At 42.3% G+C, this 25,854-nt stretch overlaps 1 protein-coding gene across 1 annotated transcript in view; it reads left to right on the top strand.

Moving 5' to 3' along the window:
- SEC61B (SEC61 translocon subunit beta) overlaps positions 1–24,502 on the top strand; it is a 79,669-nt gene extending 55,167 nt beyond the window's left edge. The window contains exon 4 of the mRNA XM_085052382.1: positions 24,357–24,502. Coding sequence (XP_084908508.1) covers positions 24,357–24,459 — 103 coding nt within the window. The 3' untranslated portion in view covers positions 24,460–24,502. The remainder of the gene's footprint in view (positions 1–24,356) is intronic.
- Positions 24,503–25,854: the final 1,352 nt, after the last annotated feature.

Here is a 25,854-nt window from a genome sequence, read left to right as displayed (position 1 = left end):
ATTTGTTTTACAGTGCTCTGGAGCAAGTTCAGCACATGCCCTCTCCTTTCAAAGCTATGTGAGTGGCAGATGAAATATCATGGAAGATGGCAGACTTTAATAAAAGAAGCTTACACAGACTGCCAACCAAAGCTTTTGAGTTACATACAGTCCTTTGATGCATATAAAGTACTTAATTTAGCTAAGTTGGTCTTAAGACTGGGCTGGGACACACAGACCTCAAGTATCCATGACAGGCATGTAACTGAGGGGGATTTCAAAAATTAGAACAAGGTCATTAAACTCCTAGTCGTGAGTGATTCCCATATGCAGCATGCATGCCCATCACATAGTACCTCAGTCAAATCCTTTAAAGACAAGACAGGATGGGATGAGCTGTTCAGTGCCCAATGTGCTGAGATTATCAGGATGAGGAGTGGCATGACCTGTGTGTGAACATTTCTGTGGTGAAGTTGTGCCCTGTGGCTTTGCTGCTGCTGCATTTTGCTAGAGCATGTTGAGACCTGTCCAGTGAGTGCCACACACAGCCACTCTTTGTTCTCAGACACATCCTTTGTAGCTTTGCCAGAGATTTTCCCTATGTAGAAAAGCTGTGGGTATGCTTATGGAGCTACTGAAATGTTTCATTAGTGGGGAACAAAGCAGGAAGCTGATGAGCTCATGAAATTTTTGAATAATTTAAGTTGGATGTGACCTCTGCTGGACACAAGTCCATCCTCTTTCTCTAAGCCAGGCTGACCTCTGAGCATGGCAAAGTTGATGGGGTCCTTGTCCTGGTTTTCAAAATTTTGAAGGATGGAGATTCCACAACTTAGCTGGGCAACCTGTTCCACCATGCTCCAAGTTTTCTTTCTGTGTCTGTGTGTGTGTATGCAGAGAATGGGGGTGGCAGGAGGAGCAGGGAGTGCACACAGAGGTGTGTGTGCTTGTTAATGTACAGAGCTGTGTTCCCCAAATTCTATTTCTTTTTTGGCAGGTGAAAAGAGCACACCACCACTGGCAACCAGGGCAATAGCTAGATGGCTTTTAAAAAATCTTCACATTAAGCAGAATTACATGTTGTGACCAGTGAGATAGTTTTTTAGAGAATATGCTTTTAGTTTTGGATTAGTCTTGCAGTTATGCAAGGATTCACTGCTTTTAAATAACTGGAAAAATTAGTGTCTTGAATCTCTTTCACATTTAGATCTATTGTCAGTTTATTAAATTCAGATTTATTGCTAGCTTTTCTAGCCAAAAAATAGCTGTTAGCACACTATAACAGAGCATAAATTTGAGTTCACTGAATCAAAGACATTATTAAAGAAAAAAATTACTTAATGACCTGTCTGATCTAATAAATCCTGCCATTCGCATAAAACAAAATGACAAGAATTTATGTCCACTAGATGTGTAAAACAAAGGCAGTCATAGTGGTAGGGTTTTGAAATGGTTTCTTCAGCCAGCTGATCTTTAGTGTAGAATTTTGTAGGTGAAAATAAGGTAAGGATAGAAATGGCTGACTAAGCTGCTATTGAGATGATAGAGACATCTTCTTCAGTAACATTAAAATCAAAGTAGTCAGATGGTTTGAGTCTTCTGAGGTTGTCTGTGGGCCACTGTGCTTCATGCCTGGCAGAACCTGTAGACAAAAGACCTGCTTTTAAACTGCAGGCTTACAGTGTGAAAGGAAACTAATCACAGTCCCCATTCAGGAAACCCTGTTTAACAGTCTTGACATGAACTTGCTGACCACCAGCATTAGGTTCTGGTAAATCTGTAAAGTGACTTTTCTTCTTATTTTCCCATGAATAATATCTGAGTGGAGATGTCTGTCTAGCGTACCCACCACTTGCCTTGCAGCTGCTCCCTCTAACTATTGCAGTGGCCTTCATTTGTGGAAATAGAAACCGCCTTAATGACAGCCTCTTCAAACCTGGCTGAAATTCGCCTTGTGCTCTGACCTTCAGTGAGCCAGTGAAGAGCATGGGCTTCAGTTCCCTCCTGTCCATGGTGAGCTGCCACTTGCATGGCACACAGCTTCATGTGCACTTTTCTGTAATGAAGTAAAAATAAGAGATTGCTTTTGAATCTGGCACCTACTTTTGCACTTAGCAAGCATTCATTGTCAAGTCAAATAATTAGCTTTGTACTTTCACCATTAGGCTTGATTATACAAATATATTATTCAAATTTCTTAAAATATGTGTGTGTATACACATATATATGCATATTATATTGTATATAAGCAAAAAGTAATCCTGAAGACCAGTTTCTGTTCAGTTGCAAAGCTTACATATGCCTAGAAAATTTCATACACCCATGGGCCATGCCTAAACTTTAGAGTCAGGCATGCATTTGTTCAGACTCAGACATCAGTCTTGTAACAGATGCCATAGAGAATCAAGTGAGTCTCTTCTGTTCTCCTGGAACAGCATTGCCCCAAGGCCATCCTTGAAGGCATCAGTAGAGACCCAAGTTTCTTTGTTTGATTCAAAGCATATCAGCATAGTTTCATTGATTGAAATGTACTTTGGTTCCATTCATTCCCACTCATGTATTGCTCCCTCATGGCAAAGCCTTGTAACTATGGCTCAAGCCATCACTGTTTCTGCTGTCACATCTGGGCTGAATTTCCCCAGGAGCATAAACACTCCAGGATGGGTTTCCTAGCACAGCTTCAAAGTGGGCATTCCCATGACAGCATTTCAAAGCACTTACTTTCCCCCTCCCTCCCCGCCAAATTCTGAAACTTCTGTGAGCAGCACAGTAATTCAAAAACAAACAATGTGCAGCCCTCAATTACTTCATCAAACCAGACCCATGGAGCTTTAGCTCCCTTCCCATTTATTCCATGCTTTACAGCCTTCAAGAAGACTAATTTATCATAATCTCTCCTCTGTGTGTGTGTCTGTATCTGTGCCTCTGTGTGTGTAGGAGTGATGTGCCTGGAATAAGGGGTAATGGCAAATCAAAGAGAGGTGATCTGCTCAGAGGGAAAATGAGAGAGGAAGTGAAACAGTTTTGTGAAGAGTCACAGGAGGTAATAGTGAGCTCATCAAGTCTGGGAAGAAAGAGGAAGCAAGTGGATGACTTGGGTTCAGGGAAGGAGTGCAAAAGCATCTCCACTTTCCTCAAGATTGCAGGCTTTTTGTCTGGATGATTCCTTGCAATAGCTTTATTGCTTCTAAGGCAGGGCATCCCCCATTTGCCCTCTTCCCTCTATACAATGCTGTAGGACATTTGGGAGCAGAGGAATTTTCCACCCAAAAGAAAAAAGCCCAGATGGCCTGGCAATGTTGAATTCCCTTGCCTCAGGGGCTGCATTGCTGTGTCTTTTTTGGTGATAATATGTCAAAATGCAAATATAGTTGGATTTCAGGCCCCCATGTGGAGCTTTTGCCTCAGAAATGTAGCTGATGCTCACATCATACTTTCATGTATTTATTTTTGTTGGTAAGTTTGAACATATTTTCCTCAGCCTGTGGTTCTCTCCCTGCTGGTTGTACACATGTAGTGAATAATTCATTCCTGAGAATATAATTTCACTTCCTTAGTCCTGATGTTTTTCTTCTACATATCCAGATGTGCTACTCCATTAGTTAGGTTCTTCTAATGTTAGCATTCATGATAACTGGATTTACCACTGATGGCAGCTGCATTTGCCTGTTTCAACTTGAGTGGACATCTGTGTGCCTTGAAAGCATGCCTCACAGGCAGAGATGTGATTTTAGGGTTATACTAGTTCTATCTGTTGGCAGTAGCAGACTTTGGGGAAAGAGATCAGTTAGTCCCCCTGACTTTCTCATTTAAGGTTAAGATATGGCCAGCTGTAGAACTGCTAGAAAACTCATTCAGGTCAGTGTTGTCTTTTCCCAGTTTGTTCCAGCATATCTTCCCATGTTTGAATGAGAGGGGGCATATCTAAAGCTGTGATACATAGGAGGGCAGGGTGAGCAAATACATTTTAGGAACTAACAGCTATGAGTTTTCAGTTGGTAAAAGTGAACATGAGCATTAAGTTTAAAAAGACATAGCCCAGCGTCTGGTCCATTTGGGTCTCTCCAGCCCTTTGCTGGAGCATCCGTAAATCTTCACAGTGCCTTGTCACTGGACATGGGCTCCATCAAGCAGGGTGCCAGCCATAGATGGCTTCTAGGCTTACCATGCCAGCAGCACCACATGGGGAAGCTGACAAAGGAAGAGGTCTTCCATTCAGGGAGTCTGTCAGGCAGATCTAGAAGGGAAGATGCTGCCCTCGAGGGCCAGAAGATCTGAGAGTTATCCCCCACCATGGAGGCTTGTCTGGCTGGGCTTAGGGATGAATTAGAGAAAATGCATCTGAGGGGTCCCCTCTTCTTTGGTGATCATGAAGAAAGAACTCCCAGACTACTCTGGCCCTCTTGAACCACTCACTAGTTGTTGTTCTCCTGTTATAAAAAAGAATGCTCTCACAAATTAGAAATAGACACCCCCCCCTTCCCCCCCCACCCCTGCCCCAAGCCATATTAATTTTCTTTATTCATTCTAAAAGGTAAATGTGCAGCAGGATTTCCAGGTCATACCTACATTTAGCAATGTATAGATGTATACTAAAAATATATTGTTAAAGCTTGATTTTTTTTTTGGTGCATGTAAGGTTGCTGTTTCTGAGCATATGGGATATAAGGAACATACTGTGCATGAAACATGAGTAAATAAAGAGTTTTAAGACTTACCATTAGGCTGATCCATACTCATGGGGTGATCTTTAACTTTTAATGAAAATAAAAGCTCTCATCCAGAATTATCTAGTCCTCTAGTTAACAAAAACCGCAGGAATTGAAAGAAGAAATGTAATGTGTTTCAACAAGAGTGCACACAAGCTTTGTGGGTAGCAGTCTGCTCTGGCCCTGGGAGAAGGTGTCTGGTGGAAGCAGAGTACAATAAACATATGTAGAATTGTATAAGTAGTGGCAAAGTCTCAGCTGCATCCCTTAAACTCACCCTCACTCTTTTTGTGTCTCAGTGAATTGAGGTGTTGTCTGAGGAAAAGTGCTGGGAAAAAGACTGTTACAAGAAAGATACATGACAAATTGAAACCATCAGGTTTCACAAGCTTGTACCAATATTCCAGCCACTCAGCCTATCTAAAGATTCTTACTTGCTTTAAAAAAAGAACCTCTATTAAGACATCTGACTTCTCAGATGGTCCATGAAAAATATTCAACAGAGAGTAGGGCTTTGCCTTTCAAATCTGGCTTACACACTAAGCTTATGACATACTTGAAGACACCCTGTACATCACATAATTCATTTGATATGGCTCCATTTAGACTGTCTCACACCCAGAGACACACAGTTGATCAGGTGCTGAATATGCATTATACCAAGAGGAATTGCAGACATGTCACACATCCAGACAGCCTCCAAAGAATAAGTGATGAAAATTGCATGCAGGGTCAGATGGGGGAGCAGTTGGATCATGGGCAGCAATTAGAACATCAAGAGAGGAAACAAAACATTCTTGTTGCAGGTCTCCTGTGTGGTTGCAGTTGATCTGTGAAATTCAGGTCACTTGCCAGGTTTGTGTTGCTACATTAAACAGCATTACAGGAGAAACAACATTGTACTGCACAAGGCTTAAAAATGAAGTTTGTTGCAATACAAAATGACTGTGAGAGCCAAAAATGAAGAAAAGGGACATGTAACCTTTTGAAATAAATATACGCTCTTGATTTCTAAATTAGAAGCAAAACCAACTGGGATGAGAGTTTAAATTTGCCTTGCCCCCTCTTTCTGGGAGAAATTCTGGCAGTTGATTGGAGGGGGCCAAAACCTGGGCCAGAAATGATCACAGTTAAACCGAGCAGCATATGCCGAGCCAGAGTGTATCCAATGGCAATCAGGCAGTAGTAAAGGAATTTAAAACAAAAACTTCCAAAAAGAAAAGAGAAGCCAGCTGTGTCCACTGAGCATGGCATTAAGGGAGAAAGGCTGTGAAATTGGAAGGCTCAAAAGCTGGTGTGGCAGTGTGTGCAGGGCTGGGTTTCTGAGGAGACCTGACGGCAGGATGCTGCCCTCCCAGCAGGGAGGGAGAACAGGAGTGCAGGCTCTGTCCGCTCAGCGCAGTTGAGCGGGATCACAAATAATAGATTATAGACATCTGCCTGTTTGATGTGGGTGTGAAATTCTAAATTAGCTAACAAAATGGTGCTTTGTATTAATAACATGCATGCAATTTAGTCTATAATTTCCCTGAGAGAATGGCAAAGTTAAATAATTAATCATGCCTCAAAACAGGATTATTATAGGGATTAAGAGGAAGAAATATAGCTGCTAAAATTGAAAAAGGAATGTAGAAACAATGCCTCCAAACCATGGCTGTTGTACATAGCATTTTACATGTTAGTTAAACTAGAAACAGCTGAAAATGAGTAATCTTGGATTCATCTATTAACCTCCCTCTTTAGTGAGGAGACTGATCTCTAAAACATTGCACAAAGATCAACTGATGTTGTTGTTAATCACTCCTAAAGTGTCTGTGTCTGGGAAGTTCAGAGCATCTTCTCCTTAGGAGAAGGATGTGCGCCCACATGTTTTTCTTAGCAATGCACCAGGTCAGACTCAATTTTTTAGCACCGAGTGGATCTGCTGATTATTTTTTGTTTCCTCAGAAAAAATGTGCACATTTCTTTTGTGTTAATTTAACCCCTCTACTTTGTGCTATTTATTTGACTATTCACTTCCTGTTTATCTTTCTGTATTGTCTCATGTATGACTTGTTTTTTAGCTGACTTTTTCATATTTCAGTGAATCTGAAAACAGTGTTTACTATTTATCAAATGGGCAGAAACCAAACAAGATAAATGGAAATCCAAGATAAATCAAAACCAGTTACAGAACAGGTAGATTTGAAAACCATAATGTTCAGGTTATTCAGTCGATGGGCATACTTCCCTGTTCTGGACATTTTGTCTTTACTTCTTAGCTCTGTTTACTTCACAATGACAGATAAGTATTCCCTGGTGTCTTGTACTTCCTACAGAGTGGATCATCCACTCAGTACATGTAATTCACCTCCAGTGTTGCAAAGAACAGCAGCAGAACAAATTTAATTTGCGGTATATGTCTCTAAAAGGAAAGTATTTTTAAAGGAGAACAAAAGGGAAGACCCTGGATTTAGTGAAGGCATGTACCAATTAACCCATGGAAGTCTCTCTTGCTCACATTCAGAAATCACACCACGAACACTCGCAGTTGCTTGAGCAGCTGCATGCACAAATTCCTCGGCAATGACTGAAGCCAGTGAAAGTTTTGCCATTGATTTCAATGTAGCCAAGATCCCATGCTTGTTTCCCAGGGCTTTTCTGTTCTCCCAGATGTAAATCTCTAGCATTTACATTTGCAAAAACAGTTTTATCCAGGGAGCAGTGTGTCAATAATGTCAGTTCTGACTTTTAGATGATAGAATGTTTCCAAGAGAGGAATGTATTTGACTCAGAGCGATGTTAATTCTGAACATACTCATATGAACATAAATATTGCAGGTATTTGTCATGAAGACCAATAGTTGTTTTTCCAAATTGATCTGTGTGGCCCAAAACCCAGGAAGAAGAAAGGATCTGCCTGGCACATTGCTGTGTCATTAGTCGTGCTCATGGCCAATTCTGTTTTGAGCATGTTCCTCATCTCCTGAGACCTGCACTGTGTAGTGGGAGCTCACACATGTGACAGCTGTGTGCTGTGTGCAAGGGCGCTAGCAGGGGAACATTTCACTCCCAGCTCATGTCTCAGACACCAAAAAAGAGCAGTCTTTTACCTACCTTGTGACAAGGCTTATCTAACCAGCATCTAACCAGTGAATAAGATGGTGCAGTCTCATATGTAGGTCCGGATACCCACAGCATGTGCCTGGAAACATTTGTCCCTAAAGAGAGTATTTGTTTGACATATCAGAAGAGTGTAAGGGAAAAACTCATTCACCTGTGACCAACTTAAAGCACACTTTAGTGTATGCTAGTGATCTCTTTAACTAATGCAGAGAAACAGGAGACAATGCTGCAGCTCACTGTCTAACAGCTGAGAAGAGTCAACCCCAGAAAGTACCCATTTTTCACTATGGACTCCAATAAATGAATATTTGACTTCAAGATCTGAGTGGGCCAAGTAATTTTAATTTCTGTTACTGCACATATTTGAACTACTTTATAAGGTTGTTTCAGATAGCTCTTTTAATATTCTTTGACAGGTCAGAACATATCCTCTTTAATTATTAATCATATAAGCAAGAAATTTTTCCATAAGATATCATCTTTAGGAAAAAATAAGTTTTCCCTTTGGTTGTATACCTTGAGAGGCTAATATTATAGGCCCAGAGGTGTCATGTCTTAGATCACCTAGTTTGGTTTACAATAATTAAGTCAATATTATGATAACCCTGAACTATAAATTCAGGTTAACCCCCTGAATTATTAATTTAATTATCCCAGTCCTTAAAGACCTGGCTTTGGTATCAGATACATTCACGTCAGAAAACTTGTAGTAGTAAAATCAGTTGAAACTAGCAGGAAAAGGTCATTGCTTCACATGTAAAACAAATCAGCTCTGTGGAGTTTAAACAATGTACAGGTATATATGATAGTTATATTTTCTTTCCAATATTTGGTTGCAATATATTTAGGCATTTTTATTAGAATTTAATTTTTAAATTACTAAAACTATTATTCCTGATTTCCATTATTTTCCACCAGTGATATTTTCTGGTCGGTGTCCACATTTCTGCCTCCAGTCCAAAAGGCCATAGTGTGTTTTTCCCCTCAAAAAAACTGTGTATAGTTTCTGGAAAAATCAACCTTCTTATCAATCTTGTTTACAGTATGGACATATCTGAAGGTCCCAATATTCAACACAAATTGAGCAGTGAGTGTCACAGGTTCAAAGGGGAGAACTACTGCATACTCCACAAGAAAGACATGCAGAAAATTATGCTACTTGACACTGATTGATTAAAAACAAATCCCAAAAAGCTCCAAGGTAATTCAATCTCCTAATACTGAATGGCTGGTAGCAACCCTTTCTTAGTTATGCACACACTGAGCCATAAACCAGATAAAAAACATCATGCCATAAACCAGATAAAAACATGTATTTTTATCAAGATCTTAAAACTGATCTGTCAAATCAAGGGAAGAATTGTTTGTTCATTTTATCTTTTTTTGGCAGGAATCACCTGTTTCATTAGTGTTTGAACACATGTTCAGCCTTTCCATGACCAAATTCTTTGTTCAAGGTAGAGTGAGTCTGATTATTGCTACAATCATTTCTTGCTGCACAGTTCCAACTGTTTGCCACAGAGAGACATGGTGGGGGCAGATTCAGCTTGCAGATTTAGACTTTAAAATTTCATAGCTTTGCAGCTATTCAGCAGACCAAATGTAGCAACTGAGTTTAGGTGTGTTTGAATAGCCTGTAATTTTCCAGTGACTGCAGTGGTACCTTGAACAGATGTGAAAATTTAAATTTAGATGTCTTAATGTGGATCCAAATTTCTCATTGCATACTGGATAGACTCTTGTATGAAGAAAAATATCCTGCATGCTACTTGCTTCTTCAGTTCAAGATCTAGTGCATGCACTGTCTCAAAGGTCTAGTTCTCAGCAACCACAGAGTACTTTTGAGCAGCTGCTAGTGCTGACTTTACACCTAGCTCCTATCTTTCCCTGTGGGTATGGACAGAAGTTGGAAACCATCTCTGAGTTTCCACAAATACTTGTGAAAACAGAAGACTCGGCACCCAGGTTCCTCATGCCTGACAGATCCCTGCCAATGTTTCAGCTCTTTGTTTACTTATTTACTCTCCAGATTAATTAAGTTCACTCTGTAGTTGCAAGTGAGCAGGAATTTTCCCACGTGAGGTTGGAATGGGCTGAGCTGCATAAGTATGACCACAGTGTTCCTCTAAGCCTGGAGATTTTAAGCTCAAGTTGGAGGATGCCTGTTCTCCTTCACCAGCTTGTGTCTTTGGACAGAGCCTGGAGTAGCCATTACTTGATGAAAGGATAGGGAGATGTAGCCACAGCTCTTTTCCAAAAGACCCAGGAGGAAATAGCTATTGTGATAGATGCTGCTCTTGGTTCCTCAATAAACTAAGCTTGTAAGCATGGTTTTTGGAGTACACCCTTGTTGATATTTGGTCTATGCTTTTTGCTGTCAATAGAGACTCTAAATCACCATTTATTTTTGTGGAAGCTTTGCTGTTGGATTAAGTCTTTCAAAGGGCTTTTCAATCTTGTGCAAGAAATTAAATTCCAGCACTTTCTTTCCATCCCAGCTCTGCTCTGCAAGTTGGATTTCACGGCGACTCTCGAGAGCTGCATCTGTGGAGCAGGACTCTTTCAAAGGCTTTATTTTTCTGACTCATATTCTGTATAACCTTCTTATCCCTCACAAGGTTTGGCAGAAATGCACATTTTGAATCCCAGCCCAGCATTCCAGGGAGATGGATAGCCCAGAAGAGCAATTCCCAAAGTTAATGTGCTAATGTAACTGCTGTCAGCACTCAGAGTTTCTTGTAAGGTTGCTGGCATTTATCTCACTAGCTCTTTAATTAAAGACACTGGTCAGTAAGGAGCAAGTCTTGATCGCCAGCCAGTCCTGGACTGTGGCTTAATGTCAGTGGGTTAGAGCAATACACCCTGTCCAACTACAGTAGTGATAGAAGTGGGGTGAGAAAAAGAAAAAACAAATAGCACAGTGTCATGGAAGAATTTCCAAACCCTGAAGCACCTTAGGTGGTGGTGTAAAAATCAATAATGGAACTAGAAATGCTGGATCTGTATCAAGCTGAACCAGAAAATGTCTTTCAAGACTTGCTGAAGGGAGGAGTCAAACAATAATGGGGAAACGTGGGCAGATGGAAAAGGCTTCCCATGTCTCTTTTGTATGTTTCTCTATCAAAATGACAAAGGACCAATTGTCTCCAAGGAATAGTAGTTGCAGGCTTGGAATGCATTAAAAAACAATCAGTAATACTGGGATTGGTATATATGGAAAATATGGTGTTTGTGCTTTAATTCCAGTCTGTTTCCTTATGCTTAAAGTAGCATTCAACTTTAAATGCTTTGTTTGGTTTCTTTCATCACTGTGTCAAACCAGGGATAAGTAACGTGTTCTCAGAGGCTGTGTTCTACACAGTGAACATCACTCCTGCACTTGCATGTGCCCTTATTTATCTAATTGTACACCCTAATGGAATTTTACCATCTAATCTAAATTAATCAAGTTTTAAACTACAGTATCTTAGAAGATGAAAATGTCTGTTCAAATTTCATTTGAAATTATGTGACAGGACACTTTTTTGCAGTTTTTATTTACCTTTTCCACTAATGTGGCCATTACCACTAATGTGGCCAGTTACTCTAAAAGGTGCATGAGTTTACCTTGTGTGTTTTACAAAACATATCCTTACTTTACAAGATGATTTTCAGTACTACATCTGCCTATGGCATGTAGTGAAACATGCATACTGAGTTGTGGAATCCAAGGATCATCCTGTCCAAAGAATGCTCAGTGGGAAATCTGACCAGATTAAGTGGTTTGTCCAGTTTTAACTAAATTGCTCCAAATACTGAGTGCCTGCCACCATGTTCATCTGACTTCCTCTGTGCTGGAAGAGTCTGGCCATGTGTAGTCATGTTGGTGGTCAGTGCATTTGTCCAACCCTATTAGTCAGGCATGAGAGAGGCTGGATGGTGTGGGATGGGTTCTGGAGAGACAAGAGGAACTAAGAGCTGGCTGAGGCTCAAGCACTGAGGAGATCATAGGTCTGGACCTGCTACCAGAGAGACCTGTTTTCCTGTGTGTGTATGTCTGTGTGACTGCTGGACAGACTATCTAAGGAGGCATCTGTATTGCATATATCTCTATATATGCATATGCATGAGGCACTGAGGCACATTGTTTAATGGGGGATTTGGCAGTGCTGAGTTAAGGGTTGGACTGGATGATCGAAGAAGTCTTTTCCAATGTAAATGATTCCATGATTCTAGGATTGTATGTGTCGGTGTGCATCTTGGTAATACATACTCAGCCTTACTACTGGCAGGACCTGGAGAGTTTGCCCTGTTCATCTTAATCAAGTGAGTTCGCCTAGTACTTTTTTTTTCTTTTTTTTTTTCCCCCTGCAGAAGAGGAGAAAGAAATTATTTGTGAGCCTTACAGCCATGGGCTTCTTGCCTGTCTTCTTATGGCAAAGGAAGTGGGTCAGAAGGCCATGCTGAAGTGAAACAAAAGCCTTATTTTAACTACTACCCATCCTGGGCTGAAAGCACTGGGAAGTTAGGGTTAAAGACTCCCTGTGGTTGCCCACAGAAAGCTAAGTGTCATGTTCAGGTGACAGTCAGGACCTGCTCTGCAGTGAAGACACTTTGGAAATTTGGGGGGTTTTTGTCCTAAAAGCTCCTCAAAATCCATAAGTTGCTGTCATTTCAAGTATATTGATTCAGTGCTGACATGTGTTGTTTACAGAGATTGGAGCAGGCACTGACACTGGCAAAGACAGATCCATATTACTGCCTCAGCCAGTCCTGTGTGTAACATGTCAGCTGGCACGTGTTACGGCCATGTTGTAAAAACGCACCCTCTTTCCTAGGTCTGATGTTCCTTTGCTGAACAAGACAGTAATATCTTCCCAGGGAGCCTGTTCCTTGGGATTATGCAAGGCTTCAGCAGGCACAAACAAATTTGAGTGTTGTTCCCTTCAGTCTTCACTTTCACAGCTCTGCTCTCATGGTGTTTAGCGTTTTCTCTGAGCTGTTTTACTAGTACCAGTCAAAAGAAAGATCATCATAGCTGATTAGGACCTTGTGTAGGTAGTCCAGCATCCTCCAGCAAGGGCTCGATTTTAAATTCTGTGGCAAAGTATGCAATATTTCCAGTATGGATGACTCTGTCAACCAGAAAACATCTTTTTTCTTGAAAACCACTGACTGACTTACACTGTGAAATATAACAGGTGGCCCTGCTAGATTTGGATGGGTGCATGTAGATGCATTACACCTATTTAATATTTAATCTAAGTTTGGTTAACACGTGCACTAATTTATGAATGGAAATCAGATGAGGATATTGGAAAACAGCCTGGTTTTACCCACATAATAGCTAACCAAATGGTCAGCAATAGAGTTTTCAGAGATCTTTGTCAGAGAAGCAAAATGCTTACAGTGGAACTAAACTTACCAATGTAATTTTTATTAGCAGCTACACATCCTTTTGTGCTTTGCACTCAGGAAGAAGAGCAGACCAAAAAATCTGCCTCACTCAGGTCACTCCATTTGTCTTTTCACAACAAAGCACCTACACCCATTGTTCAAATACCCAACAGTTTTCTGCTTCTCTTCATGGAAACAATTCCTCTCTCCCCCAGAAAAACCTATCAAAAACCCCCACCCACCCTCAAACAGAAAGCTAGTACCAAATGATCAATAAAATACGCACATAAATGTGTGGCTTATTACATTTTATGCTTCATCCTGAAACCATTATAAAAGTTCTTACAACATTTTGGCAGTAATTTCTAAAAAGCTGCTCTGTATTGGAGAGGGAGCATATGCACCATGTGATATGACATCTGCCGCAGTAAGTAAGCTTTTAATTGAATATTTGAGGAAATAAACATGTAAAACCCATGTAACTTGATGTCAAATAAGTTATTGTTGCCTCAAGGCTTTCTTGATTTTTTCCATTTTTATTTTTGGCAGGAAAGTTTGAAATATTGTACATATTGGAGACAGGAGCACTTCACATACAATCGTCCATCAGGACAGAAAACATAACGTTGCGTTATTGTTGCTACAGCAGCCCCTCCCAAATCTTGGCAGTTATCAAAGTGGCATTTGGGATCTGAGATTAACAATGTCTCTGCTCACATCTAAATATATATATTGAGTGCACAGAGGAAGAAGGGGAATTGACACACATTCAATTGACTGCTGTACCAGTAGTAACTAGAAACATCTTTCTTACATTAACCCTGTGTTTCTTTTTACTCCTGTAACCTTTCACAACGAGCAGTGTGGTGTTTTCTCTCTCCCTCTCTTTCACACATAGAGGTGTGCAGCTCAGAAGGGAGCAGTGTTGATCCAACCCTCCCTAACCTCCCCATCCTTCATTGCCTCTCCTCTTTGTTTTCCCCTGTGCTGCACACTGGCTTCAGGTGGAGCGTGTGAACAGCTCCTCAGCAGGGAGCACATTCCTCTGAAAAAACCATCCTGGGTCCCTTTTCAACTTTTCCATTCACATACAGTAGTCAGTTGTTTTTTATGTCCTCAGTGAGACACCAGTCAGTGCAACATGCTTCAATCTTGTGGCAGGATAATAGATTCAGTTTTTTTCTCAGCCATTCCATATCTGGTGGTGTTGAATGTTATCAATAGAGAGACCACGCCAATCGGTCTGAGTTCAATTACAAAATTTATTAATTACAGCAAGCAAAAGGATAGGATAAAGCAGCGCTGGGGTCGACAGGGGAAGCATAGTTCCGCCTACTGTCGCCCGCCTGGTCCGGCGTTTCGTGGCTTTTTAAGTTGTCTAACTTCCCGTTCTGAGCTGTACTCTGCGCATGTCTTGGCTGTTGTTAGGCAGATGTGGCAAGTTTCGTTGCAGAGGAGAGGTTGCCGTTTTGCAATCGTTGCAGAAGAGAGGGTGCTGTTTTGCAATCTTACAGTTTAGATCTTCCTGTGGAAAATAACTAGTACATAATTGTTAGCAGGGTCCTCTACTCCGGTTAAAATCTTTTTTAGGGGATTAGTGGTTCCAATGAACAATCAACTCTTTATCACAATCCCCCCTTCAGATCTTGGCACTATTGTTGATTTGTTCATTGAACCTTTTTAATTCTTGCTCACACCATTGCAAGCCATTTGTTTCAGGGTCATCATCTAATTCCCCATACTTTGTTTGTAGAGGCATTAAATGAGCAGCTTCTAAGCGATTTTTCACAATAGCGATTAAGCGGTTAAAGATGCATGGCCCAAAGGTCAGTGCTAAGATAAATAGTATTAAGGGTATTTTCCCAGTTACATTCAGATGGATTTAAATTTTAACGAGTTTTGGATGGGTTCGGTTAAGGAGGTTGAAGCTAGCATTGAGCATTTTCCACAGGGTATTACTTACGGACATGCTTGGTATTCCTGTGGGCGATAAGCTCGATGGGGTGAGGCCCATGTCGGTGGGAATTGGTGAGGCAGCTAGGGATTCTATACTATCTTGGGATAGTTCCTGATTCGGCCCTATCTGGACAGGGGTCTGCGGGGCAGGTTCCTTTTTAATGTAGAAGAGCCCCCCAGGATCTACTCTAGGTCCTGGAAACCAGAGCTTTACTCCCCAGGTTTTGCCTACCATCCACCCTGAATCCTCAGGTTTTGTCACATTTATGTATATATTTACAGTTTCCATTTGGTGAGACCCCCTGCGAATCATAAGTAGGTGGAGTGCATCCATATGGACCCTACTCTACCTTGATAAATGGATCTGTTCCTCCTCTGGGTGTCCAGGCATAAGCAATCGTTTCACAACCCCAATAGGCACAGTAATATGAATTTGGAGAGTTACAGTAACTACGTCCTGGTGCAGTGCTGGGGCACATGTAGTAGCCTCTGGGTCCCACCCAGCCCTTTGCTCGGAGTTTGAATTGTTTTCTGATTTTCCCAATTTACCAGTGTCCATTTAAAGGGTTGATGTGTGGTTACAACACCGGCTACCCCATTGGAGCATAACATATGTAATGCAAGCAATGTTAATGGGAGATTATAGTTTCCCCACCTATTATGGAGGTCGTTTATTTTATTCCCATTCTCTGGGTAATTTTTTTTCCATAATCCTTTGGTCCCAGGCCCGATTTTCTGGGTCTCGTACCTGTCTTCCTGCTTTTTCTGCTGCCTCGGCTTTCGGGTTTGCAGGTCCCCCTCTTTTCTTATTCCTCTGCCTTGCCCGTCGACTTGGTTGCTGCAAGCCACGGGGTAAGCCATCTTCTCGGCAGCAAGAACAGTACTTGAGGCAAGATTCCTGACACGGTTTTCCCACGCACCTAGCAGCTCTGGCTAGGAGAGCCGGCCACTTTTGTGCCTTGACGGCAGGCGCTCGGCAGCAGATAGCAGGTACCTTTTGGCGACAGAGACCCTCTACAATTTGGATTACAAAGGGCTGTTGCTCATTTGGATGATAACAATAGTATGATGGGTTAATTCCGTAAGCATAAATTTCCCACCACCTTTCACTATCAAAGGTGATATCACCCCGAGCTGTTAAGAATTTTAGGAGCCCCTCAGTTTGGTTACGTTGTGACACCCAACACTGTCTACAAATTCCTGATGGAGATCGACCTTCATAACAATGGGTCCACCATTTCTCCTGACATACTATACAGCGATAGCAAATAAATGGATAACAAAGGCGGCAAAAATCCTCAGCACATATTATGCGTACATCACAATTGTATACGTGTCCCAACCTATCTCTAGGTAAGCTTGTGGGGTGGTTTCTAAGCTTCAGGGAAATTGTAGGGGGTAAGGTTACTCCCGTCCCAGGGAATTTGCAGGTTATATAAGCGTTCTCCCACCCTGAACACCACTTCTTTATGAGTTGGCACCCCGGACAGACGCAGCCTGGCAAGGAGGTGCAATGCTGCCACTCGTCCATTCACTGCTTAGAGATCTTAAGGCGCAAATCTCTAGGTGCTCCAGTCACTTTCTACTCTTTCGGTAGATCAACCGGTCTTTTACACAACTTGCGTGAGTCCATCCACGTTCTGCTGTTCGAATCGCAGTATGGGTGGTTAGCAGAACTTGGAAGGGTCCGTCCCACCGTGGCTGCAGGGGAATTTCTTTCCAGGTTTTTATGAGTACCCAATCGCCAGGCTTGATCTGATGTAAAGAGATATTTAGTGGAGGTCGTTGTGTTAGTACCCCTTTTTCCCATAGATCCTTTTTATATTTTGCCAATTGACAAATATAGTTTTTCGTCTGGGTATCTACAATACTTGGATGGTCTTTAGGTAATCCCACATCATAGGGCATTCCGTATAACATTTCAAAGGGGGAGATGCCCATATCTGCCCTGGGTTGGGTTCTGATATGTAAAAGGGACTAAGGGTAAACATTTGATCCATGAGAGTCCAATTTCTATAGTTAGCTTAGCTAAATGTTTCTTTATTTCCGCATTCATTCTTTCTACTCTGCCAGAGCTCTGTGGGTGCCAGGGAGTATGTTGTTCCCATCGGAGTCCCAGAGCCTCTGATAAATGTCTAATGATTCGAGATGTAAAGTGCGGCCCTTGATCTGAATCTACTGCTTCTGGAACTCCATACCGGGGTACTACGTTTTCGAGCAATATCTTTACTACTGCTTGGGCAGTGGTTCGAGTGGTAGGGAAGGCTTCCATGTAGTGTGTGCTTCCATGTAGTGTGTGAGATGATCTACCAAGACTAGGACGTATCTATACCTTCCTAGCCCTTTTTGGCGTCCCCGAGTATGGACAACCGCTATACGTGAAGGTTTTCTCAAGGCTTTTAACACTTCCTGGATTAATTGGTGATGTATTAAATCTTTCCCTTGTGAGTTCCTCAGCCCCCTTTCTTCCCAAATTTTCCCAAAGGTATGTACCACCCCATAACTATACTTTGAATCGGTATAAATGGTCCCCTCTTTATCAGTCAGTAGAGTTAGGGCCCTCAAGAGGGCGTATAGCTCACACGCTTGGGCCGACCAGGAGGGGTCCAGGGGTCCCGATTCGATGACGTGTAAATCACTACCTCCTACTATAGCGTACCCTGATCTTCTTTTCCCATCTATCATTCGGGAGGATCCGTCTATAAACAGCCTCTCCCCTAATTCTAGTGCTTCTTCACTTAGGTCTGGTCTTATCTTTGTTTGTTCTTCTATAGTCTGTAAGCAATCGTGCCCCAAGCCTTCTATTTGTGGATGCCCATATGGAAACTGCGCAGGATTTTGTAGCGCAGTGGTTTCCAAAATCAGATTCGGGGCTTCTAGTAGAATGCCCTTGTATTCCAATAAACGAGAATCGGATATCCATTTCTCTGCTTTTTGTTGTAAAACTGTTCTAATATTATGGGGGGTAAATACATGGAGATTTCCATTAAAGGTGATCTGTCGGGTTTCTTCTACTAATAGGGCGCACACCACTATAGCTTGTAAGCGCTCTAAAATCTCAGGATTGTACCACACTTCAGGATTGATCACCTGCTCATCCTCAACCCGTAAGGGGCAAAGCTTAATTTGAATTTCCCTATTTTTAACTTCTAAATTGATTCTCAATTCTAATATTATCATGTCCAAGGGCTCCTGGTGTTTACGAGTCCCCAAAAAGAAGAGCCCTTGACTCCCCTATTTGGTTTTAAATATCTTCTCATCCCTCCGTCTCTGTCTACATTCTCTTTTAATATGTCCCTTCTTGCCACAGTAGTAGCAGACCAAGTCCCTCTTCGACTTGCTATTGCCTGTCTCCATACGTTCCCCAGGAGAGTTCCGCCGAGGGAACCTCCTATCTTGCCTATCCAGCTCCCGACTTTCGCGGACAGCCGCGACCATCATTCGTACTTGCCTCTCATATGTCTCATCCTCTCTTCTCACATACACCTCCTTTTGGGCTTCTCGTAATAACTCATCCAACTCTCTATCTTGCCAATTCTCTATCTTTTCAATTTCCTTCCGGATATCATCCCATGACTTTGCTACAAACTGCATCGTCAATAGGACCTGTCCTAGGGGTGTCTCAGAATCTAGACCTGAATATAATTGCAGGTTCTTTTCGGAGCTTCTCCAACCATTCGGTGGGGGACTCATCTTTCTTCTACCCTTCGTTAAGAGCTTTATTGATATCATGTTCTTTTCCTCTGCAGTAAAGAGGATGTTCAAAATTGCCTGTATTTCATCCCAGGTATAGATGTTGGGCCCCAGGAATTGGTCGACCCTCTCGGCTACTCCAAGAGGGTCATGTAATAGATTCCCCATCTTTTCTAGTCCCTACCCTGGGACATTTCATGGGTTGTGGGGGGCTTGCTCTTCCCCTGTCCCATCCTCCGGAGTGCCTTCAGCCGTGGGGTATTCACTCGCTTCCCCTGGTTCGTGGCCCACGCCCTCGCGGGCAATGGGAACCGCACTACTGAGGGTCCGCACTCACTTGGGGAATCCGGCTGCCGGTTCCCCTCTCACACACACACGTCCCACTCGCCGCACTCCGGGAAACCACCCCCGACCGAGACGGCTACATCTGCACAAAATGGCAGCTACTTACGCGTCCTGCGTCTTCGTCCGGACTTTTGTGCACAAAATTTACGGGAGTGACCGGTCTTCCTATCCTATCCTTTTGAATTTAGGTTCGTCGGGTCGAGGGGAGCACCGGACGGGATCCGAGGCCGCCTATAGGGCGGGGCGCCTCCTCAGGACCCTCGTCTCCGTGCTGGAATCTCGATCCGAGTCACGGCACCAGATTGTTATCAATAGAGAGACCACGCCAATCGGTCTGAGTTCAATTACAAAATTTATTAATTACAGCAAGCAAAAGGATAGGATAAAGCAGCGCTGGGGGTCGACAGGGGAAGCACAGTTCCGCCTATTGTCGCCCGCCCGGTCCGGCGTTTCGTGGCTTTTTAAGTTGTCTAACTTCCCGTTTTGAGCTGTACTCTGCGCATGTCTTGGCTGTCGTTGGGCAGATGAGGCAGGTTTCGTTATAGAGGAAAGGTTGCCGTTTTTGCAATCGTTGCAGAAGAGGGGGTGCTGTTTTGCAATCTTGTAGCTGAGATCTTCCTGTGGAAAATAACTAGTACATAATTGTTAGCAGGGTCCTCTACTCTGGTTAAAAATCCTTTTTAGGGGATTAGTGGTTCCAATGAACAATCAACTCTTTATAACATTGAAGATCTCACAGTCTTGTTTCAGTAGCCTGTGCTGCTGGCACCTGAGGGTCTCCTTGGACAGTTTGCTCCACATTGGGAGCTCCCTTGACAGGATCAAGCTTTCTCTTTGACCCTTCTTCAACTCACTCACAATGATGCCAAAAGTGATGGTCTGTGCAGGTTCTTACAGGGCCATTCCCTGCATCATCACTGTATTTGTATCTGCATGGCAAATCTGCACAAGCCTATTTGAATTAATTTAGTGGGTAAAATTTTGAGAGATCCAAGTGCTTTACTAAAAAATTCCCAGGCTCTTGATATTTTAAGCCTACTTCTCACTTCGTATGTGTTATCCTATTCTGTTGTAATTCACTTGGGCCAGGTCTGCTCACTTAAGAGTACTATAAACTTTGATTCCCACAAGCTCAGATGTGACAGGAGTGAAAGCCTGGACCAAGGGAGTTCCTCTTCACATTAATTATGCCCTTCTGCCACAGAATTTCCTCACCCATTTTTAACACGGATTTATCTTTCATGAGTCCATAACACTTATAGATCATGAACCTTACATCTCCTACCTGTTTAAGAGTCACCACAAGTAGATACTCCATTTTTTGACTGAGCTGTGAAATAAGAGGGCACTACCAGGCATTCACAGAAAATCAGACTGTGATGGCTCAGTAATAACAAAAGAAAGAGACTCATCACAGACAAGACATGTCAAACAGTTAGATCAAGGGAAGGTGAAGCACTGGTTAGAGTTCTCTGGAGCAAGGTCTTAGTCCTGCAGCACGATCTCAGTATGGTCACAACATGCAGGATCTCCCTGCATGAAGAAAACATAGGGGATCTGTCAGAGCTTCAAGGAGGCTTAACAAGACGACTGACTTCAGTTTGAAAATGAGAAACCTACGCACTATGGTTCCCTCTGTAGTATGTAATTGGTTATGAAATTCCATCTGTTTTGCTTCACTTCGTATTTTCAACTCAGCTGATAAGCCTGTAGCAGGGTCACATGTGTGTTCTGGGAAAGCAATTAGGAGGTCTAGAGGATTTGATAAGTGGGTAGGTGGAAAATGGGATGATTATGATGGAGAATGGGTATTTTTAGAATCATAGAATGGTTGGGGTGAAAGGGAGCTTGAAAATCATCTAGTTCTAACTCCCCTGCCATAGCCAGGCCTTTTTCTAGGAGAAGATGGCTAAGAGGTTCTGTGCTGAGACAGACAACTGAGGCTAGGGATTTAGATACCAATACTGATACTGGGACAAATGGATGGCAGCCTATGCACTCACCATGCCCACTGTTTCAGGTCCCTGTTTAATTATGCAAGGCAGCATCATCACTATGACTAAAATGGATTGCAGATTGGGGTATTTTGTTTCTTCACAGTAAATTGGAGAGATCAGGGAAAAAAAGAGGGAGGCAGGGAGGGAGGGAAGGAGGGAAGGAGGGAAGGAGGGAAGGAAGGAGGGAAGGAAGGAAGGAAGGAAGGAAGGAAGGAAGGAAGGAAGGAAGGAAGGAAGGAAGGAAGGAAGGAAGGAAGGAAGGAAGGAAGGAAGGAAGGAAGGGACGGACATTTATTTCCCTTGTGAAATGGGACTGACAACACTGTCAGAAATGTTGTGCTTGGAAAGGTGTGCCTTTGGCATTCTGCTAGGTTGCTGCAGTACAGATATCTAAATACCAGAGGCACCAGAGTGTGAACTAAAGAAAAATATTGCCACAAGCCTTAAAGTCACTCCTGAGTTGGGTTACTGGAGGAAAGAGCAATTTTCCTGATGGTGGAAGCCTGAAAATTAATGATAAAAATCTAGACTGGAAATCATGGTGAGACTTTAAATGGTTGACTACTCAACTCAAGAAATTCTAAGTGAAGAACAGGAAGAGCAAATTTTAGTTTAATTTTATCATTAGCAGACCAGAGATTTAGAATTTGAATTATTTTTATTTTTTGGCAGTTTTGTGTTGCCTTTCTTCTGGAACACCGGAGTTGAAGATGGTTATGTTGAATCTTTGAGGACCACCCTATCTAGTGTATCAGTCAGGGACTTGGCAAACATTTCAAATGAAGGAAAACAGTCTCAAATATGCTGTTGCATTGTTTAGTCAAGTGTATACTTTGCCAGGTCTATTTGGACCCTCACATCTGTTTATTGAGCTCTACTTCAAAGCAATCTATTTCTGCAGGACACAGTTGGCACTGTCTAAGTGTATTGTCTACTGCAGAGGAGAGAGAAGACATTAGAGTGTTAGTTTGTCATTAAGGGAAACGCTGAAATTATTTTCTTTAGAAACAAATACAGATGACGTAGCAGAAGCTGCTAATGTCCTAACCACAAAATAAATAACACAGGCATGTACAGTACTGATAAGATCAGTTAGCCTCTCTTAAACACATATATTTTATTGCATGATACAAGAGTTAATATGCACTTGAACATCCTTATATGCCCTCTGTAGCATGCTGTGGAAGGTTACAGAAGCCTCTGTGTAGCATAAGCAGACAAACAATAGCCTTATCCCTCTTTATTTTCAGGGGCAGTATGAAAAAAACCTCCTTGTCTGACCCAGTTACAGTTATTTGTCTTTCCAAAAATACTTTCCATATGGAGATCTCCAAGTCTGAGGGCCATCTGTGAGGACTTCTTAGGTCTCTTTTACAGAGAAGTCTCTGGAGAAAGCCCAAGTGCAAGACTGGGCTAGGCTGACAATATTTTTTCAGTGAGAAACAAGGGCTCTTATGTGTGGTGGGTCCTACTTCCCTGTCATTGTTGAGCTAACAAGTCCTAGTGAAGACACTCAGTTGTTGCAGCAGAGCTGTGCCTTTTCTGCTTTGTCACACTGTTCATGGTGGAAGGCTTGGAGATGCAGGAATCCTGACACCTGCCCTCCTTGCATGAAGCTGCCCAGCCTCTAAGTTTGCCCTCAGCATCCTTTCCTCTGCCTAAGTAGGTGAATTGGTGTCCTCCAATGGTTCAGGTGCTGACCCTGAAACATGACAGCTCTGCACCTCGCCTGCTGCCAAGTGGTGTCTCACAAGGCACATTTGCAGCTGCAATAATAATAATGAATTCAGATGGACAGAAAGATCACACTGATGTCACGTAGAATGAAAGGGACCCCAGAAATTTGCTGGGTTTTTTCTATATAATATTGTGGATGCTGGTTTGCACAAATTAAAGCACACTGGCACCACAGAAGAGTAATGATTGCACTTAATGAGGGGCAATTGAAAGGTATGAAGTAGTTCTTCCAAACAAGTTCTAATCGAAGCTGGAACCATACAGACACTGCGCTCAACAAGCTTTCCTATGAATAATGCACCTAATTACCATCTGCTTTTTTCATAACATGGATAAAAATGTGATCACATATAAAATTCTCACTGTGTTTCCTAGGATACAAGGTGATCCTCATTTCAAACTAGCTTGAAAATGGCAAATGAGCAAACTTAATTTTAATAAAAACAAGGGAACTCACGCATGTGAAATATAATCTGGGCACTTCTGATTTCATGAAGAAGTGTCTGATTTTCATACAAAACCTACTGAAGAACTTGATAGTATAGTATAAAGAGGCACTTCACACCTGTGGTTTAGACAGTCCACGTGAAGGATGACAGTGCTTCTCCTAATGGACAGTGCGAAAGCAGTGTGAGAAAGTTTCTAATAAAACAGTATACCCTACTGAAAGCTGATTTTTCAACAATGTGAGTCAAAAGATGAGCATAAATGATTCTCATAATGCAGCTTTTTCTAATTACCACCATAGCTAGCTAGCTTTTTATGTAGTGGCAAATACCCTGCTTAGTGAAAACAGAGAAAGCTAAAAGCTTCTTTCACTTGCACCAGCCTCACTGTGAAGGGCCTGTATCACAGAATCAAGCTGCAAGACACTCTGGTCCTTATTCCATGTCAGAATTGTGCCTTGTGTTGGATTAAGGAGGTCAACTGGGATTTTGTAATTTGAGTTCCAAATCCCTCCAACATTTGCTGTCAAGCATAGCACACACTATCCATCAAAGTATTCCCCTTATTTCAGTGATACCTCTCAGATTAATTGAATGGGGTGATGGAGAAATGAAGATGTTGCCTGCTCATCTCCTCATGTTCACCATCATAACCACAATAATTTATGACACAAGCAACTTTTGAGAGGGCATACAGCTTCTCAGTGTTCATGGTTTGTATGTGGCACAAAAGTTTTACAAGCATCCCAAGACGTGTGTCTTCTTAGTACCTTATCTGTTAACACAGTAGACTGTGAAGATATCCAGTGGGATGGAGGAGAGTGGCTTCAGTCAACACGATGACTCCATTTTGTTTGTCTCCATCACTTGAGCCTGACAAACAGCACTAAAAGCAGTTGGCTGACTACTGATAAGCCATTTTGACTTCAAACATATCCTAATATGACATTAATCTCAATTACCAAGCAAGACATGGTTGGATTAATCTGCTCTCTTCTGCTCTTAATTAGCAGGAAGCCTAAGCAAGCCATTCCCACACTGAAGCTGCAGCTCTTGCCTTGGGGACTTCCAATGGTGCCTTGGGGCAGAGGGGGAGCAATGGAGAAGAAAGAATAAAGTAGTTTCCTGTCTACAACTGGAGAGAAGCTCTATTTTGCAGAAATTAGGAAATGCTCCAAAATCCACAGCGCCTGTTTAGAGACCAACTGGTTCTGAGGCATCCATGTGATAACTTCCCATTCCTTCAATTCTCTCCATTCCTTGAAGTGCATTAAGAAGGAAGAAATGACAACAATGCAGTAGGGCTGATGGGATTACATGCTCTGCTGAAGGAGCTTTTACATACTAAAGGCAAAAGGCTCATCAAGGAAGGTGTCTGTGTGTATCTCTCAGGAAGGTGTTGCAGATAATGCAGGGTCTGGTGGCATTCCAGCTCTCCTCCTCCCACATTCTTTGGCCCTGAGAAGCCTGTCCTTCCTTGGTCATTCTGGAAGAGGACTGAAAGCTGGGCTAATTCATTATAGTTATTGTTTAGCCTGTCTTCCCAGGACATAGTGGTCCTCTTTTCTCCCCTCTGACCCACCCTACGTAAAACCCTGTGAGGCAGGCACAAGATCCATGTGCACACTTCTGTGCTCTTTACAACCACGCCTTTGCCAAGGACTGTGTATTTGTTTTAGTTAAAGCAGCTTGTGACTGAAAACAGCTGCAGACTGAGTGGAAAAATAACACCTAAAAATAGCCCCAGCCTGAGAGCACAATGTGCATTGATTTTACTATGAAGAGTACAAGAGCAGGGAGATGGTGACTAGGCTGGTATGCTCTAATACGCCTCACCCTGCCATATTTAGAGTGCATGTAGTAAGCCAGGCAGCCAAGTCAGTCCATGTAGGTATTTGACTGCTTTGGAAGGGATCCCAGCAGAGCCACTCCAACTACAACAAATTAGTGTCGTATTTTTATAAGCTGACAGTGAGGAAATCACCCCACAATATTACCATGTTCTGCAGAGAACAGAGAATATGTAACTGCTGAATAAGGAAGACAAATATCTCGCTGATTGTTGCCACTCAAAGCATTTTCCTAGAATAAATTATCAAGTAGATAATATAATTTCCTCCCGTCTGCTGTATGCTGGGATGTGACCTGAAGTACAATCCAGTTCTAGATGCAGGTCATGGACCCAAAAGCATTAATTCCCCTTACAGTTTGGCCAACTTCAGCAAGCCAAGCTTATGCAGCAGTTCAGTAGAAATATCTGTTCAGATTCATTACCACAGACAACATGAATGCTAATAAAAGGCGCAACTCCACCAGAGACATCTTTTTTTATGTTATGACCATTATGATTACCTGTTTGGGACATTGGTGTCAGTGAAGACCCATTCCAGCATGAACCTGCCCACTGCCTGGCCACTTCCAGGCCTTAAAGCCTTAGAATTGAGGGTGAGTGTTGAAGAACCACATTTTTTAAAAGGCTAACCCAAGTATTGAAACAAACCCCTATTTTAA

This window comes from Lichenostomus cassidix, chromosome 2, assembly GCF_008360975.1.
Source record: "Lichenostomus cassidix isolate B80296 chromosome 2, HeHo_3.0, whole genome shotgun sequence".
Classification (NCBI taxonomy): domain Eukaryota; kingdom Metazoa; phylum Chordata; class Aves; order Passeriformes; family Meliphagidae; genus Lichenostomus; species Lichenostomus cassidix.
The sequence above is the reverse complement of the archived record's forward strand: the minus strand, read 5'-3'. Positions and strand labels throughout refer to the sequence as shown.